The sequence below is a fragment of the Carettochelys insculpta genome, chromosome 1 (genome assembly GCF_033958435.1).
Source record: "Carettochelys insculpta isolate YL-2023 chromosome 1, ASM3395843v1, whole genome shotgun sequence".
NCBI lineage: Eukaryota > Metazoa > Chordata > Testudines > Carettochelyidae > Carettochelys > Carettochelys insculpta.
In genome coordinates this window covers 268,489,748-268,508,389 of record NC_134137.1, presented here as the reverse complement: position 1 = coordinate 268,508,389, position 18,642 = coordinate 268,489,748, and the positions used below count along the sequence as shown (strand labels likewise).

General features: G+C 42.1%; 1 protein-coding gene across 2 annotated transcripts in view; it reads left to right on the top strand.

The window, feature by feature from the left end:
* The window catches only part of DGKI (diacylglycerol kinase iota), a 319,904-nt gene that overhangs the window by 159,478 nt on the left and 141,784 nt on the right, over nt 1-18,642 (top strand). For both annotated transcript variants that reach the window (XM_074983801.1, XM_074983800.1), the window contains 4 exons: nt 1,710-1,792; nt 11,445-11,505; nt 17,156-17,269; nt 18,359-18,496. In XM_074983801.1, the coding sequence (XP_074839902.1) occupies nt 1,710-1,792; nt 11,445-11,505; nt 17,156-17,269; nt 18,359-18,496 (396 nt within the window). The remainder of the gene's footprint in view (nt 1-1,709; nt 1,793-11,444; nt 11,506-17,155; nt 17,270-18,358; nt 18,497-18,642) is intronic.

Below are 18,642 nucleotides of genomic sequence, written 5' to 3'. Positions count from 1 at the left end.
ATGGGGGCTAATTTAGCTATAACCAATCAGGAAAGAGATCTTGGAGTTATCGTGGACAGTTCCTTGAAAACATCCACGCAGTGTGCAGGGGCAGTCAAAAAGGCAAATAGGATGTTAGGTATTATTAAAAAAGGGATAGAAAATAAAACAAGGAGTATCTTACTGGCCCTATATAAATCTATGGTACGCCCACATCTTGAATACTGTGTACAGATGTGGTCTCCTCACCTAAAAAAGATATCCTGGCACTGGAAATAGTTCAGAAAAGGGCAACTAAAATGATTAGGGGCTTGGAACAGGTCCCATATGAGGAGAGGCTAAAAGATTGGGATTCTTCAGTTTAGAAAAGAGGAGACTGAGGGGGGACATGACAGAGGTGTATAAAATTATAACAGGTGCAGAGGGAGTGAATAAGGAGAAGTTATTTACTTGTGCCCATAATACAAGAACTAGAAGACATCAAGTAAAATTAATGGTATCAGGTTTAAAACTAATAGAAGAAAGTTCTTCTTCACTCAGCACATAGTTAACCTGTGGAACTCCTTGCCAGAGGAGACTGTGAAGGCTAGGACTATAACAGAATTTAAGAAAGAGCTAGATAAATTCACAGAGGTTAGGTCCAGAAAAGGCTATTAGCCACGGGTAGGAATGATGTCCCTGGCCTCTGATTGTCAGAGGCTGGAGATGGATGGCAGGAGACAAATCGCTTGATCATTGTCTTCAATCCACCCCCTCTGGGGCACCTGGCACTGGCCACTGTCAGCAGACAGGCTACTGGGCTGGATGGGCCTTTGGTCTGACCCAGGATAGCCATTCTTATGTTCTTATGTTATCTTGTATCATAAACCCATGTGATGCTGAATGATAAAGATGTTGGATGTGGTGTTCTAGAAAACTGAATTTTAGAGCATGGTGCTGTAATTTAGGCATGTTGCTCCGTTATCAAGCTCTAAGTGGCAGGCTGAACAGTTTGATTGTACAAGCAAAGCTAAGGTAAACTGTGGGCTTACACATTATTACAAACATTTCAAAATTCTCTACAAAGGAAAACTCTGAAATATTTTTTTGTTTAGTTTTGATTTTGTCCTTTTAAAACATTTATGTTCTATGGTAACATAAAATGTAATACAAAATAAAATACATTGAAATGAAACATTGTTTTAAAATGAAAAATTAAAACGTTTATTTTCAGGAAATGTTGAAGAGGGATATTTCAACAATTTCACAAAATATCTTGATTTCACTGTAACTGGGTTTTCTGTTGGAAGATGGCTCCATCACAGTTTTTCCAACTAGCTGTGCACAGAACTAGAAGCCACTACAGACCTATATTCTACATTGCATGGACATATGTTGTTGTTATTACTCATAGTGCCTTTGTGCCTAGGATTTTGAGTCATGAACCATGATCCCATTGTGCCAAGCGCTGTAAAAACACAGAAAAAAAGTAGTCTGTGCTCCAAGGGCTTGCACACACAGGAAAAAAGAGATGGTAGGCAATATAATTATTCTGTAGGACAATCATCTGTCACAGTGGACAGTTTTTATTTTGACTTGCTAGGAAAGGGAATTGTTAGTGTGCATTCTGTAAAGCACAGGTGAATGAAAGCTACTGTGAAAATTAAGTTAAAAAGGATAAAATATTACCATTTCTTATAGTCATTAATTCATTTGCTCACTTAGTTTCCTTCCATTTTATATCATTACAGGGCACTAAGGTTCTCCAGATGTTCATGTGGTACTTGAATCCACGCCAAGTCTTTGATCTCTCTCAGGAAGGGCCAAGAGATGCGTAAGTAGTGAGGCATTTAGTGTTGCCAACCTCCTCTTTTACTTGTTAAGTATGTGGCCAAAAGGTAGGCTTGGGGTGAAGTGAGGTGGGGGGCTTCCTGACAGTCATAGGGGAATTGGCAAAATGTATCAAAGTGTGACATACTATCTCAGGGCCTCATTGAGAAATGCAGTTCAGGACAAGCTTGTGTCCATCTTTATTCTGCAAATGACTTAGCTGCACGTTCCATTTCTCAAAAATAAACTTCTGTGTGGGTTGTTTATGCACACAGCTAGAAATCAAACTATTGATGTGATATGGTCAAAATGGTCTCAACTGGTCAAGGGATTGTACAGCTCTCACTAAATCTTTCGGGGATCCCAACTGAGAATGGTTTGAAGAGAATGCACAGTTTGTGGCGTTTGCATGCACAAGTACAGAAAAACAACTAGTTTTTTTTTTAAACTATTCCTACAATTTTAAGCACTCTAAAGCTCAGCTTGTGTAAGTGCTCTAAAATCTGGATGATTACTTGCGTCACCTTGAAATTTTGGGGTACATCATGGGGGCATGAAGTAGCATTTATGATCCAAGTTTTGGATTGTTTGATGAATGGGTTTCCATGCTAAAGCCCTTGCAAAAACTGTTTCCTTCTACTGCCTTGTTCTGTTAAACTGAGGGCTGATGTATATTATGAGTTTAGGTCGATACATTCAGTGTTAGGCTGAATTTGTAATAAGTGTATCTACGTTGTCTAGTCCCTTCCATTCACCTAAAGGACTTCTAAAATCAACCCCTGTACCTCACATGAAGGAGTAGAGTGAAGCCTGAGGCGATATTCATGCTTCAAATTAAGGGCAGTGTAAGCCCTGTTTATTGTAATTTGGAGTTAGTGGCCTCCTTGTGGTGATCCCAAAGTGCTCTGTTTTGGACATTTTAGTGAGTGGTTTGAACTCCAATACTCTTCAGCCAGGTGAGCAGGAAAAGCCCTGGGGACTTTTGAATGTCCATTTTCCATTGAGCAGCATAGAGAACTCACCTGTGCAGCTGGGCATGCATGCTCAGGGTCACAAAACACCAGTGTTGCAAGCAAACAAAACTTCTTACTGGTACAGGAAGGGGGATGTCATGTGACCTCCTTACGTGACCTCACCTCCCATAGCCAAGATATCGCATGGTGACTCCCTCATATGACTCTATCTGCTTCCATCCTGGACCCCCACACTCTTTTTCTTTTCTTCCCTCCTCATCCCTTGTGCATATCCCAGGCTCTAAAGCATTCCAGTGACAGATGAGAAGAAGAGTGGAACAGTTCACATATGTCAGAGCTATTGTTTCAGGTTGTGCCCATCTCCAGGGATGTTCTCGTGCAGCTGAGAACATTCAGTTGTGATGAACAGGCCAATTCACACCTTCCAGAATCTTTTGTGCTCCATCTGGATGTGAATAGGAAAACTTTCTCCTTCATCTTCTAAAACTCATGTGCTCATATGGATTTTCTTGGAATTTGCTGTGCCTTTTAGGAGCGCAGACTAGGGCTAATGCCCAGATTAGATGGTCATTGGAGCAAGAGATGCCAGAAATATAAGCCCAGAAAAAATGCCAATTTCTCAAAAAAGTTTCTAGGTATTTACTTTCTGTGCGGAGCTAGAGATAAAACTACTGCTGTGATGTGCGTAAACATTGTTTTAATCAGTCAGTTTCTATACTGGCCATTGCATGGTGATTGCTAAGTTTTTGGGGGACCCACACTGTGAATAGTATTTAAGAACATGTTCACTTTTTCACTTATTCCAGTTCTTAACTGTCCTTTTAATTAGAAAGTTTAGTTAAATATCTAATGTAAATCTTCCTTGCTGTTATTTAAACTGATTACATCTTGTCCTTCCTTTAGTCAACATAGAATCATAGAAGTGTTGGACTGGAAGAGACCTCAGTAAACTATCCATTGCACTCCACTGCACTCAAGAAGAGAACAGTTGATCACCACCTGCTTTGTAGCAGTGTTTAACATATTTAAGACTTTCATCAGGTCCACCTGAGTGTTCTTTTCTCATGACGAATCACACCCAGGTTTTTTAACATTTATTTATGTCAAGTTTTCTACACCTTTTTATTTTTGTTGCTCTCCTCTGGACTCTCTCCAGTTTGTCCATATCTTCCTTAAGATGTCCAGAATTGCACTCAAGCAGTGAAAATATCTCCCATATTTTGTGTATGACATTCCCCTTAATACATCTGGAATTGCAGTAAGCCTTTTTGCAACTGCATCATGTTGTTAGTTCATTTTCAATTTGAGATCCGCTATAATTCCTAGATCATTTACAGCAGTATTGTGATCTAATCAGCTATTCCTCATTTTCTAATTATGTTTTTGATTTTTTCTTCCTAAATTCAGTATTTTGCACTGGCCTTCTTTGAAAATCAGCCAGATTAAATTCAGATGAATTCTTCACTTTGTCAAGATTGTTTTGAATTCTAATCCTGTCATCCAAAGTGCTTGCAACCCATCTCAGTTTGGTCTCATCTGCAAATTTTATCATCGTATTCTCCACTCCATTACCTGTGTTATTAATGAAAATATTTAATAGTGCCAAATCCAGGACAGATGCTTGGGAGCCTGCAGTTTGACAATATACTATTGGTAACTATCAGGGGAGCCAGCAGAATTGCTGGACTCCTGGGAAAAGGGGAAAGGCCTGGCTCCATGTTCCAAGAAGAGGCAGGGATGGGGCTAGCCACTCTTCAGTGCTGCCGAGGGTGAGCCATCTGGGGTCTGGTGGTGATTTAAAGGGCATGGAGCTCCAGCAGCTACTGCTGTTGCAGGAGCAGAGGTGATGACCGAGAGCCCTGGGCTCTTTCAAATTACCAGGCCCTGGGGAATTTGTTCCATTTATCTTCCCAGCAGCAGGTCTGGTAAATAGTCTCTGAATGTGGATTTCCAGCGAGTTGTACACCATATTTACAGCCCTTGCACCTAGATCACATTTCCCTGATATGCATAGGAGAATGCCTGTCTCAAAAGCCCGACTAAAATTGATGTATCTTGTTTTCCCCATCCACTAGACCAGTAGCCCTGTCAGAATTTTGACAGGGTCTAATAAATTATAAAATCACGAGTTTCTATGCAGCCATCTAATGCTTGCCTCAGTTGTCTGAGGGCAAGGGCTGATAGCACGGTCCACAGTGAGCATCTGCCACTGACATTCTTGGTCCAAACCTTGCTACACCTGTGCCGTATAGATTTAATAACTTAAGCTGTTTGCTATGCATTGTCTCTGTTCTATTACATTCTTATTTTTATGTGGAAGTTCACTATGAACAAAGCAGAATAATCAGTAGCTAGTCTAACCATTTTTTTTGTTCTGTTTTTGTTTTATGAGTCAGGACGAGCTGGAGATAGGGAACGGTGTGTAGTCTGTGTGTGTGTGTGTAGCTTGATGAGGATGGGAATTAGAAAAAGGGTGAGGGACTGTGACTGCACAGAAATGGGGTTGGGAAATGGGGATGTGTAGTCGGCAAGTGGGCTGGTTATTTCCATGCCTGAATTTACTGCTCTCTGGCTACAGGAGGGCAGCAAGTAGCTAATTCCTGATCTTGGGACAAATTAATATGATGTTTTCAAAGACACAGAGCTTGGAAGTCTGGAACAAAATGTCATCAGAATGGCCATGCTATGTCAGATCAAAGGTCCATCTAGCCCAGCGTCCTGTCTTCCAGCAGTGGCCAGTGCCAGTTCCCTCTGAACTGAACAGGCAATTATCAAGTGATCCATCCCATGTTGCCCAAGCCCAGCTTCTGGCAGACCAGCGCTAGGGATTCCCAGAACATGGAGTTGCCTTCTGCCCATCCAGGCTCATAGCCCTTGATGGGCCAAGGGTCTTACCCACAAAAGCTCATTACTTAATAAATAGAACTGTTAATCTTTAACAGTGGTGGAAAAAGTACCCCAAAACTTATTTGTATAAATGTACTGCTACTTTGAAAAAAATGTAATTAAGTAAAAGTCTAAGTATCCTTTTGGAAAACCACTTGAGTAAAACACAATAGTATTCCATCTTGATTGTACTCAAGGGTCCAGAAGTAAAAAGTAGCCATGCTACTATGTTTGACCACGCAAGTTATGATAGGGAACCATTATTTTTCACACACACATGTACATATATGTATACACATATATAAAAATGTGCATGTATATATGTATGTGTGTGTCACAGAATCATCGAATATGAGAACTGGAAAGGACCTCAAGAGATCATTAAGTCCAGTCCCCTGACCTAATGGTAGGGGACTAAGCACTAGCGATATCATCCCTGTTAGATATTTATCCAAACTCTTCTTAAATATTTCCCATGATGGAGATTCCACAACCATCCTAGATAATGTATTCCAGTACTTAAATCACCCTCCCAGAATACTTTTCCTAATGTCCAACTTAAATGTCCCTTGCTGCAATTTAAGCCCATTGCTTCTTGTCCTATCCTCAGAGGCTAATGAGAATAATTTTTCTCTCTCCTCCTTGTAACACCCTTTTAGGTACTTGAAAGCTGTCACATCCCTTCTCAGCCTTCTCTTTTGCAAACTAAACAAACACAATTCTTTTAATCTTCTCTTATATGTCGTATTTTCTAGACCTTTCATTGTTTTAGTTGCTCTTCTCTGGACCTTCTCCAATTTCTCCACATCATTCCTAAAATGTAGTTTTCAGAACTGGACACTATACTCTGCTTAAGCCATAATCAGTTCAAGTTAGAGCGGAAGAGTGACTTCTCATGTCTTGCTCACTACTTTCCTGTCAATGCATCCCAGAATCAGGTTTGCTTTTTTGCAACAGTGTCGCACTGTTGACTCATATTTAGCTTGTGGTTCACTCTGACCCTAGATCCCTTTCTGCAGTAGTCTGTAGTGGGGAGTCCCTTCCCATTCTGTATGTGTGAAACTGATTGTTCCTTCCTAAGTGGAGCACTTTGCATTTGTCCCTATTAAACTTCAACCCTTTACCTCAGATCTTTTCTCCAGTTTGTCCAGATCATTTTGAATTCTGACCGTATCCTCGAAAGCACTTGCAACCCCTCCCAGCTTGGTATCATCTGCAGACTTGCTACGTGTACTCTCTAGGCCATTATCTAAATCACTGATGGAGATATTGAATAGAACTGACCCTGTGGAATGCCACTTGTATTTCCTACAGCCTTACTCTGAACCATTAACAAGTACATTAACATTAAGAACTACTCTCTGTGAACAGTTATCCAACCAGTTATATCCAACACATATATTTGTGTGTGTGTATTATATACAATATACACACACAAATACTATCTGGAATTTAATACATTTAGTGTTTAACAGGTTAACCAATTAAATGGGATTTTATAGCCCTAGTCTGGGTGGTAGGTAGGGTTCTGGGTCAGGCTGGGAGGGAGGCCTGGCTGGGCAGGAGGCACAAGAGCGGGCTGAGGGTGGGGTGTTTGGAAGAGTTGGAGGATGCAGGAGTAAGCAAGGGGTAGGGTGTCTGTCCGGGGGGAGGGTGCAGGAGGAAAGGAGAGTGCAGGAGTGGACATAGAGCAGGCAGAATTGAGGAGCAGGAAATGACCGGGGGTGGGAGAGCTGGGTGGTGGTGGGACACAGGAGAGGGATAGGGATGCAGGGGCTGTCTGTGCAGGGAGTGGAGAGGTGGTTACCTTGCTCCATGCTCCTCACTCCTTCCAAATACCTCTCTGTGCTGCTCCTATTGGCTAAAATTTGCCCAAAATGAACAGTGGGGAAACCTCCTATGAGAATTTCCCAGCACCGCGTCCCCCCGCCCGCCAGCAGGAGGGTTAGTGGCAGTGCACAATGCCATGCTTCTTCAGGCCCGCAAGGCTTGGGACTCCCCACCCATGTGTAGATACTGATTTTCAATGAGAAGGCGTTGATGTAGTTTTAAAAAGGCTTCTTTGTTGGCATAGTCTTTGTGCTTGTCACTGTCTGATGATTCAATGCTTTGCATATATGGCTGTGCTTTAGCCAATCAGAATGGTGGCTTGTACATGTGTCAGTGGAGTGATGAAAGCAGCAAGCAACTAAGTGCTTCTGGACACAGTGGTAGAGTAAAAAGTACAAAGTTTTCTTAAAAGCCCACTTGAGTAAAAGTTGATGTATCACACAAATGAATTACTTGAGTAAAGTACAAATGCCGTAAAACCTTACTTGAGTCGTGTAACTAAGTATTTCCACTTAGTTACTTTCCACATCTGGTCTTTTAGGTACCACAGGGCTGCTTGCTTTTTGTGAAGCTACAGGCGAGCAAGACTTACCCTCTGAGGCCATTTTCCTGTGGCTTGTTTTAAACCTGTTGCCTATGAATTTCAGTGGGTGACCCCTAGTTCTTGAGTTTAAGTGAAGGAACAAATAACATTCCCTTAATCTTTTACTCCACACCAGTCAAGGTTTTTATAGACCTCTATAGAGTTTCCTACACCTGACACTTGCTCCCTTGACGGCTGAGGAGAAAGAAATAAGTGCATTGCCAGGGTTGCTAATGTGGAATTTGGGTGATTCTTTGATCATGTGGTTGCCAAAGTTTACAGGTAAGCAAAGAGTAGACTAGGAGTGACATGGGGATTCCTACAGGCTAATTTGGGTAGAAAGAGGTTGCCCATATTGGTGTAGTTTTGGGGCCTATATTTTACCCATTCTGCAATGTCTGACAAGATTTAAGGGGTATGAGCTACTGGCCATCGTGTTGATTCACTTGTGCTGAAGTGATCTGAGGTAAAAGAGGTTGTACAAAACTGGGAAGAAATTCGATTTTTGTTTCCCTTGTCTTATTTCCTCCCTGTATTTTATCTTGTTCCCACCAACTCTGTATTTGTTCTTCATTTTCTCAGTTCCCTCCAATCCTGCTGATGATATGAAATTTGCTGTGTAAGACTGCTCTCTCTGTCACTTTAATCATTGGTGCTCCCATCTGTGACTGGAACCTGCCAGTATGCGGAGTAGGAAGGCACTTGTGTTTAACACAGCAGAAAAACACACATATGATCAGCGCATGCCTCCATAATATAGCCATCTGTTTCAGAAGTAAGAGGGAAATTATTAGTCTAGATCAGGGATCTGTAACCAAAATAGCAAGAAGAGCCACTTTTTCAAATGCAGTTACAAAATCAATACTTCAAGAGCCACAATGCACCTGAATACGAGATGGTCCTTAATAAAGAACATCAAACCGTACTTTTTGTGACCTCTATTTTAAGAACAGCGCAGGCACACACACAATGATTTGTACCTGCTAGAAAGTTTAAGTTACTTTCACCCCTGAATTGGAGAGCAAATAAGGACAAGGAAAATGCTGTGCCCGGGGATAGGCTCTTAAGCAAGAAATAGCAATGTTTGCTTCCACCCTCCCAGGTTCATTCCCCACTCGTGGGTGACAACCTCCCTATTCCCAGGTTCTACCCCACCCTTGGGTGACAACGTCCGCATTGCCAGGCTTTACTTGCCTCAGCCCCCAAATCCATCTCCCTATCCCCAGGCTTTACCCCCATCCTGCAAACCTGTCCCCACCCATCCCCAGGCTTAACGCCTCTCAGCTGATAAGCTCCTCCAGCTGCACATGCTGCAGAGCTGCTCCTCCAAGGCTGCCGCCTCCTTCTCAGTGGGGCTGTCTGGCTCCAGCCAGAGGCAGACGTGGCTGCACCTCCCCCAGCACTCCTGCAGGCTTAGCACTTCCCCCACCTGCAGCATGGGTAGCTCCCTGCCCTGTCACCCTTGAAATAATGGAACTAAATGTAGTTAGCTCATCGTCTGGATAAATCCCACCACCCTGCTGGCTGTTATACCAATTACATTTAGTTCCATTATTTCGGCATGGCAGGGCAGTCTGCTGCAAGAGGAGTCAGCCGTGACAGAACCCAGAGCTGCAAATTACTCCTTAAGGAGACACATGTGGCTCCAGAGCTGCAGATTGCTGACCTTGGTCTACAGGAAACATAATGGGGGTCAGGGGAGTTGGCAGGAAATGCCCCAAATGCAAGGGCTACCCTAACTTAGCCATACTTCAGTGTTTGCCAGGACCGTCAGTTGGTCTAAAAATGTTTGCACTTTCAACCCACAGTCTGATTTTTACATTCAACTTTGTTTGCTTTGTATAAGGAGAATATCAGGAGTTTCTCAGCTTCTGAGCTAGAGTGAGAAATTATCCTTTCAGAGTGACTGCAGATTTAAAAACCAAAATTAATCCTATTGATTAAGACCTGGTGAACCATGGAAGGAAGAGCCCAGGCTTGCTTCCTGGTAGGCTTTTCTATTTGCAAAGCCATACCTGCAACAGAAGGATTTAATTTTCTTCCATGATTCTGTATGGAGAATTACTGCTGAATTGAGTTATTAGTTGGGAAAAGAAGCCTAGCTGTATCATTTAACCCTTGGTAGTATACTGTTTACTGTGGCCATATCAGTCAAAGGACATTATTGCTTTAAGGAAAATAAGCCGTTTCATTTCAAACAACATGGAACAATGTGAAATCTGCAAGAAATGAATTATGAAGCATAAAAATTTTAAGCATTAAGGCCTACCTTATGGAGAAGCTTTCATATGAGAATTCCTTTGCTGTGTAGCATTTTTCAGTACCACTAGAGGGTGCTCCAAGATATCTAAACAGCAACGAAGGGTCCTGTGGCACCTTACAGACTAACAGAAAAGTTTTGAGCATGAGCTTTCGTGAGCACAGACTTACTTCATCAGATGCTGGTCGTGGAAATCTGCAGGGCCAGGTATAAATAAACCAGAGCAAGGGTGGGGATAACAAGGTTAGCTCAGTCAGCAAGGGTGAGGCTTACTACCAGCAGTTGATCTGGAGGTGTGAATACCAAGGGAGGGGAAGCTGCTTTTGTTTTTATCCACCCATTCACAGTCTTTGTTTAAGCCTGAACTGAGGGTGTCGAATTTGCAGATGAATTGTAGCTCAGAAATTTCTCTTTGGAGTCTGGTCCTGAAATTTCTTTGCTGTAGGATAGCTACTTTTAAGTCTGCTACTGTGTGGCCTGAGAGATTGAAGTGCTCTATCATATCAAGATATCTAACAAACTCCTGACTGTAAGCTGCGTTGCTAGTGTCAGATAATGGAATGATTTTTTTGGTGAAAATGAGTGACTGTCAGCACTGGCTGAACCAAATTTTTTTGAGGCAGACACAGCTCGTTTCATCCACATTACCAAGCACTGGTTTTCAGTATGTCATCTGCAGAACTCTTGGAGTCTGCAGACGGTGTCTGGGTTTTCTGGTGGGGTCTGCACCTCCATTTGATATTTTTTAGGAGTCTAGAAATGGGAAAAAAGGCTGAGAACCACTCAGATCTACAGCATCCTTTCTGTTCCAGATGTATACTTTCCTTGAGTTGTGGCTGATTGTTGTTCCAAATATGAAGCATTTTTGTTGTTTGGACAGATTTTCTTTCCTTACCACCATCTATCTCTGATATTGAATGTGAAGCAGTGCAGTAGCTGTAGTTAGTGATAAAATTGGCACTCTGCAATAGTTTGTCATTGGCATGTACAACTCCTTCCATTGTTTTATTTGTTTTATGTGAGGGAAACAATCCTTATTGCAGTCATCATATTTCTGTTGCTTGCTTTCATCTGATGTTCTTTCTTATGACTCTCTTCTACCCTTCTTTATTTCCTCTGCCAGACTCGAACTGTACAGAAAAGTGCCAAACCTGAGAATCCTGGCCTGCGGTGGGGATGGAACGGTAGGTCCTCCAGGCTCAAATTGCACTTGCATTCACTCGCTTTTCTTGTGACAAGCCTGGAGAAAGCCCCATGTCTGATGTCAAACTTGATGATTTTCTTCACTAACTCAGAAAAGATAGAGCTGGATAAAAAGCCCCTGCAAGGGATATCTCAATCCAGTGTCTGCTTGAAAGGAACATTAATAATAAGAGACTGTTCAGTATGATAAACTCTATCGCAGAGTTTCAGGCCCACTGACAGGATGGAGGGGGTAAGAAATAGTTGCCACAGGGCCCGATGAGTCAAAAGGCTCCAGGGCTCCTGGCTGCCACTACCACAGATCAGTGCCCTCTGGAGCCCTGGGCACTTTAAATTGCTGCAGGAGCACCATGCAGCATGGTCCAGGGAGTTCTGAGGATTGGCTAGGAGGGGTGGGGGAGAGCATGGTGTGGTGTGCAATGGCATGCTCTGGGAGGTGTTGAGAGCTGGCTGCCTCAAGCCCAGCCACTTCTTTCTGAGGTCCTTCCCCTTCTGGGAACATGAAACTGCCCCCCTCCACCTTGCCCAGGTGCCCAGCAAGTATTTTGGCCACCTCTGGATGAGGTGCTATCTGTTGTAATATTCATTTCCTCCAGAACTTTCAGGACACTATTACAGCAGAGGACATAGTGAAAATAGTTAATCTTCCAATTTATTTGTCAAATGTCTGAGGTCTGCTGCCCGGGGAGATGAAACTATGATGTGAGATATTCTAGGCTCACAGAATTTTAATATACAAATGTGTACAGCTCTGGTGGCTCTTGTTTTCTTTTGACTTTGCAGTATTAGCAATAGGGGGCAGCACCTTGTCACTGATCTGAACAACACTGGCCTGTTCTTTGTTACTGTTAAATTATCCTCACCGTATCATAGAGCTGGATGGGACCTTGAGAGGTCATGAGTCCAGTCCCCTGCACTCAAAGCAGGGCCTATCACCATCCCTCACAGATTTTGTTTTACTCTAATCTCCAGACCTTTGAAAGGCCCCTTCAAGGACTGAGCTCATAATGCTGGGTTTACAGGGCCAATGTTCCAGCCACTGAGCTATTTCCCCACCCCCAATATCAGTTTATCATTGCAAAAGCTAATGAAAAATCTTGCTCAGCTGGACTTCCTGACTATTCAGCGAGACCAGATATCGCTTTGCCTTGCTGGCATAGAACAGAAGGCAGTAGCTTTTCCAGGGATGCTGCTTGCTCTCCCTTTCCTGGGGATACATGGAAGGTGGGAGCTTCCAGGACAGGCAAGCTCTCAGCTCCTTTCACCATCACTGAGTTCTCAAAGCTGGGAGGCCTTACCAACCTGGAATCCCGAGATTGCTTTGTATATCTAGGGACTTAGTCAAACTAAATAGTAAGGCTTGACACTCAGTCAGAATCATTTATTTCTGTATCATTTTGAAGTGATGGTACAAAGGTGGGTTAATAGCGATATCTCCACTCTACAGATGGGGAAGCCTGCTCAATTTTGTAAAGCAAGTCAGTGGCAGATTGGTGTCCCTATTGGTTTCAATGGGCCCAGGATATCACCTTAAGGTTTCCTGACTCCATCTCCAACTCCAAGCACCAGGGGTCACATTTTTAAAGGTATGGGAGATAGGGCCCCTAACCCCTTTTGAAAATCTCACGAGGTGCCTAAAATCCTTTAAAAAAATGGGGTCTTGATCACTGTGTTTCCCATACCACCATTTTAAAGTGGAAATTCTATATTATTCTAGTATGGCTGAAGAGTCCTTTCTAGCTCAAAGAAATGCAGAAAGTTCTTTAAAAAAGTTTATAGCTATAAGACTCACTTCCACCACCACATACAACTAGTCCAGAGCTATTGCTAGAACACGACAGCCATTTAACTGCACAAAGCGCAACGCTACAGGATAGTAAACAAGAAGTTTTTAACTATGGCAGTTTAAGGAATTTGGCCAGGATAGCAGATCAAACATTTCCACTCTGCGTTTGTATCTTTGATAACCACAAATGGTCAGGATCTAGGTCTTAAGCCTCATTTAAAAGATTGCATCTCCAGTAGTACAGTACCTTTTCAATGCTGTTGCTGTGAAAAAAAAATAATGATAATGCTTTTCTTGTATATGTTCTTAGGAATTCATAACAAGTTTTTAAAAGTGTTGTTTATTATGTTTCCTGGTGCTTTGTAGAAGATAATCAAAGGAGCTATTTTGATTTATGAAAAGAATTTCAATAACAAAACAAACAAAAACCCAACCTCACAGCATTGTTCAGGCACAGATATAAATACAAGTCCATAATCCTATGTGCTTTTGTTTCCTGTTCGGGGAACAGGTTTAAGTGATTATTGTTAACATCTATTTATTATTCATAATAATCAGCCTGTATGCATCTTGACATCCAGGTGATCCTCTGTGAAGCAGGTTAATAAATATTGGTGTTCAATGTTCCTTCTAATCTTCTCCATCCATGTGCAGAATAATGTTTTATGTGCACTGAGGTATATGTGAATATAGCCCGACAAGAGAAACACAAAAGCTAGCTGTGGTCACTCTGTTAATCAGCTGAGCAGCATTTGAATTTCTTCTGAGTGGCTGCACAGACTTACAGGGAACACTGCTATTATCCCCATTTTGCAGAAGAAGAAACTGAGGTAGGGAGCTAAATGGCTGATTTTCAGCAGTTCTCATTTCAGCATCTCTGACTGATATCACTTGACGGTCTCTGTGATATAAATTATATCGGAAAGACAGAATAGGTCGTGCGGGTGGCGGAGTGGTACTATATGTGAAGGATAATATAGAATCAAATGAAGTAAAAATCCTAAAGGAATCAAAATGTTCCATAGAATCATTATGGATAACAATTCATTCCTCTAATATGAATATGGCATTAGGAATATATTACCAACCACCTAACCAGGACAGTGATAGTGATGCTGAAATGATGAGGGAGATTAGAGAGGCTATCAAAATAAAAAACACAGTAATAATAGGAGATTTCAATTATCCCCATATTGATTGGGTGCATGTCACCTCAGGACGGGATTCAGAGATGAAATTTCTTGATGCCTTAAATGACTGCTTCTTGGAGCAGCTAGTACGGGAACCCACAAGGGGAGAGTCGATTCTCGATCTAGTCTTGACTGGAACGCAGGATCTGGTCCAAGAGGTAACTGTTACTGGACCGCTTGGAAACAGTGACCACAATATAATAACTTTTAATATTCCTGTGTTGGGAAGAATACCGCAGCGGTCAAACACTCTGGCATTTAATTTCAAAAAGGGGAATTACACTAAAATGAGGAAGCTAGTTAAACAGAAACTAAAAGGTAGAGTAATTAAACTAAAATCCCTGGAAGCTGCATGGAAACTGTTTAAAAACACCATACTAGAGGCCCAACTTAAATGTATACCCCAAATAAAAAAACACAGTAAGAGACCTAACAAAGAACCACCATGGCTAAACAGCCATGTTAAAAAGGCAGTGAGAGAGAAAAGGGCAGCTTTTAAAAAGTGGAAGTCAAATCCTAGTGAGGAAAATAGAAAGGAACATAAACACTCCCAAATTAACTGTCATAATGTAGTAAGAAAAGCCAAAAAAGAGTTTGAGGAACAGCTAGCCAAAAATTCAAAAAACAATAGTAAAATGTTTTTTAAATACATTAGAAGCAGGAAGCCTGCTAAAAAAGCAGTGGGGCCCTTGGATGATAAAGATATAAAAGGAGCGATCAAGGAAGACGGTGCCATTGCGGAGCGATTAAATGATTTCTTTGCTTCAGTCTTCACGGCTGAAGATGTTACAGAGGTTCCTAAATCTGAGCCAGCCTTTTTAGGCGACAAATCTGAGGAACTCATTCAGATTGAAGTGACATTAGAGGAGGTTTTGGAATTAATTGATAAGCTGAATAGTAACAAGTCTCCAGGACCAGACGGCATTCACCCAAGGGTTCTGAAAGAACTCAAATGTGAAATTGTGGAGTTATTAACAGTGGTTTGTAACCTATCCTTTAAATCCACTTTGGTACCAAATGACTGGAAGACGGCCAATATAACACCAATATTTAAAAAAGGCTCTAGAGGAGATCCTGGCAATTATAGACCGATAAGTTTAACATCAGTACCAGGCAAATTAGTAGAAACACTAGTAAAAAGTAAAATTGCAAGGCACATAGAAGAGCACGAATTGTTGGGCAAAAGTCAGCATGGTTTCTGCAGAGGGAAGTCGTGTCTGTCTAATCTATTAGAATTCTTTGAAGGGGTTAATAAACATGCGGACAAGGGGCACCCAGTGGACATAATATACCTAGATTTCCAGAAAGCCTTTGACACGGTCCCACACCAAAGGCTTTTATGTAAATTAGGTGGTCATGGGATAGGAGGAAAGGTCCTTTCATGGATCGGGAATTGGTTAAAAGACAGAAAACAAAGGGTTGGAATAAATGGTAAATTTTCACAATGGAGGCGGGTAACTAGTGGTGTTCCCCAGGGCTCAGTCCTGGGACCGATCCTGTTCAACTTGTTCATCAATGATCTAGAAAATGAGGTAAGCAGTGAGGTGGCAAAGTTTGCAGATGACACCAAGTTGTTCAGGACAGTCAAAAGCAAAAGGGATTGTGAAGAACTACAAAAAGATCTCAGCAAACTGAGTGATTGGGCAGCAAAATGGCAAATGAAATTTAATGTGGGTAAGTGTAAGGTAATGCATGTTGGAAAAAATAACCCAAATTACACGTACTACATGATGGGGTCAAATTTAGCTACGACAGATCAGGAAAGGGATCTTGGAGTTATAGTGGATACTTCTCTGAAGACATCCACGCAGTGTGCAGCGGCAGTTAGTAAGGCAAATAGGATGTTAGGAATTATTAAAAAAGGGATCGATAATAAGACAAAAGATATCATACTTCCCCTATATAAAACTATGGTACGCCCACATCTCGAGTACTGCGTGCAGATGTGGTCTCCTCACCTCAAAAAAGATATATTGGCATTAGAAAAAGTTCAGAAAAGGGCGACTAAGATGATTAGGGGCTTGGAAAGGGTCCCATATGGGGAGAGGCTAGAGAGACTGGGACTTTTCAGTTTGGAAAAAAGGCGATTGAGGGGCGATATGATAGAGGTATATAAAATCATGAATGGTGTGGAGAAAGTGAATATAGAAAAATTATTTACCTTTTCCCATAATACAAGAGCTAGGGGACACCAAATGAAATTGATGGGTAGTAGGTTCAAAACTAATAAAAGGAAATTTTTCTTCACACAGCGCACAGTCAACCTGTGGAACTCCTTGCCTGAGGAGGCTGTGAAGGCCAGGACTCTATTAGGGTTTAAAAAAGAGCTTGATAAATTTTTGCAGGTTAGGTCCATAAATGGCTATTAGCCAGGGATAAAGTATGGTGCCCTAGCCTTCAGAACAAGGGCAGGAGATGGATGGCAGGAGATAAATCACTTGATCATTGTCTTCTGTTCTCCTTCTCTGGGGCACCTGGCATTGGCCACCGTCGGCAGATGGGATGCTGGGCTTGATGGACCTTTGGTCTGACCCAGTATGGCCGTTCTTATGTTCTTATGTTCTTATGATAAACCCTAGTTCTTTGTATATTTCCTTTTCACCATTTAAATCCACCTAATTTCATTTATTTCCCTGTCCTGTTCTCTGTTTGCAGGTGGGCTGGATCCTTTCCATCCTGGATGAGCTGCAGCTCAGCCCCCAGCCTCCTGTTGCTGTTCTGCCACTTGGCACTGGGAATGACCTTGCTCGCACCCTCAATTGGGGAGGGGTAAGCACCGACTCCAGTCCCCTTTTGTCTGTGACTTGCCAGGTGTTCCTTCTAATTTGTTGTGTGTGTGGGAGGGAAGGGGGTTCTGTATACAAAATCTATTCTAGATCGAAAGTGATTTTTGTGACTGCTTCCATTCTTGTGATACACTTAGACTGAAGAAGTGGGTCTGTCCCACGAAAGCTCACCTAATAAACCATTTTGCTAGTCTTTAAAGTGCTACTTGACTGCTTTTTGTTTTGTTAGACAAATACAGTTCAAGTTCTTCCCTCTTCCAAGGTGGGATCCAGAATGTATTCCAAAGCAACACCAATATTAAATTCTAATACTTCTCTGTAGTGAACACGAGATAAAGTGTAGCGTACCTCAGCTGCTCCGAAACGGGTGCCTGTTATGTCTCTGGTCTTGCAAGTGAGCTGTGTGAATGCCAGCAGCTGCATGTGGTTTGTGGAATGCTACTTTTGCTTGTTTCTATGTTCCTGTGGATTTGCACCCTCTGAGTTTTGCTTTGCTTTGCTTTTATACGAGCCCGAAAAATGAAAGCTCATTTCATCTGAAAGAAAACAAATTTTGGCATGGTTTGTTGTTGAAACCACCAAGCCTTCCCTGACATCTATGGAAAGGTTTATGTGAAATTCAGACTGCTTCTGCCTGAAAGGTTCACAAACCAGTACTGTGTTTCAGATTTGTCAAAAAACAAGTCAAGATCTCATGAACAATTTGGAGCAGGGATTTCATTGTATGTGTGCACAGAATCTTGCCATCTGTGGTCAGTAGGATCTTTGGAGTGCAGAAGAGGGCATGGCATTGTTAGTAATGTCCATTAAGTTACATCCCTATACTATTGGTCTTACTGTATCTGTCAAAGATTGTAATTCTTAGCAGTTGTTTGTCAAACTTCTTGTTCCTAATTCACCCACACTCTAAATTTATGAACCTGTTGGGCACACTTAGACTGGATTTCATGCATCCTTCATGCAGATCTGGCCTGGAAAGGTCATTGGTGTCTCAGTCAGGTACTTAACATGTGATATGATGTGTTGTAGAAGGCCATTAAGGAGCCTTTGGTGGCACTCATTCTACTTTCAGGGTTACACAGATGAGCCTGTCTCCAAGATTCTTTGTCACGTAGAAGATGGAACTATCGTCCAGCTGGACCGCTGGAATCTCCAGGTGGAACGAAACCCTGATTTGCCACAGGAAGAAATTGAGGATGGGTCACGTAAGGTTAGAACTGCCTTTTGTATCCCTGAGAGAGGTTGCAGAATGCAAGCTGAGATTTCTGGAACATGGGAAAAATAAGCAAGGCAACAGTCAGAAAAGTGATTCTGTGTTAGTGACTCCTTGTTGCTGCCCACAGATTCCCTTTACCC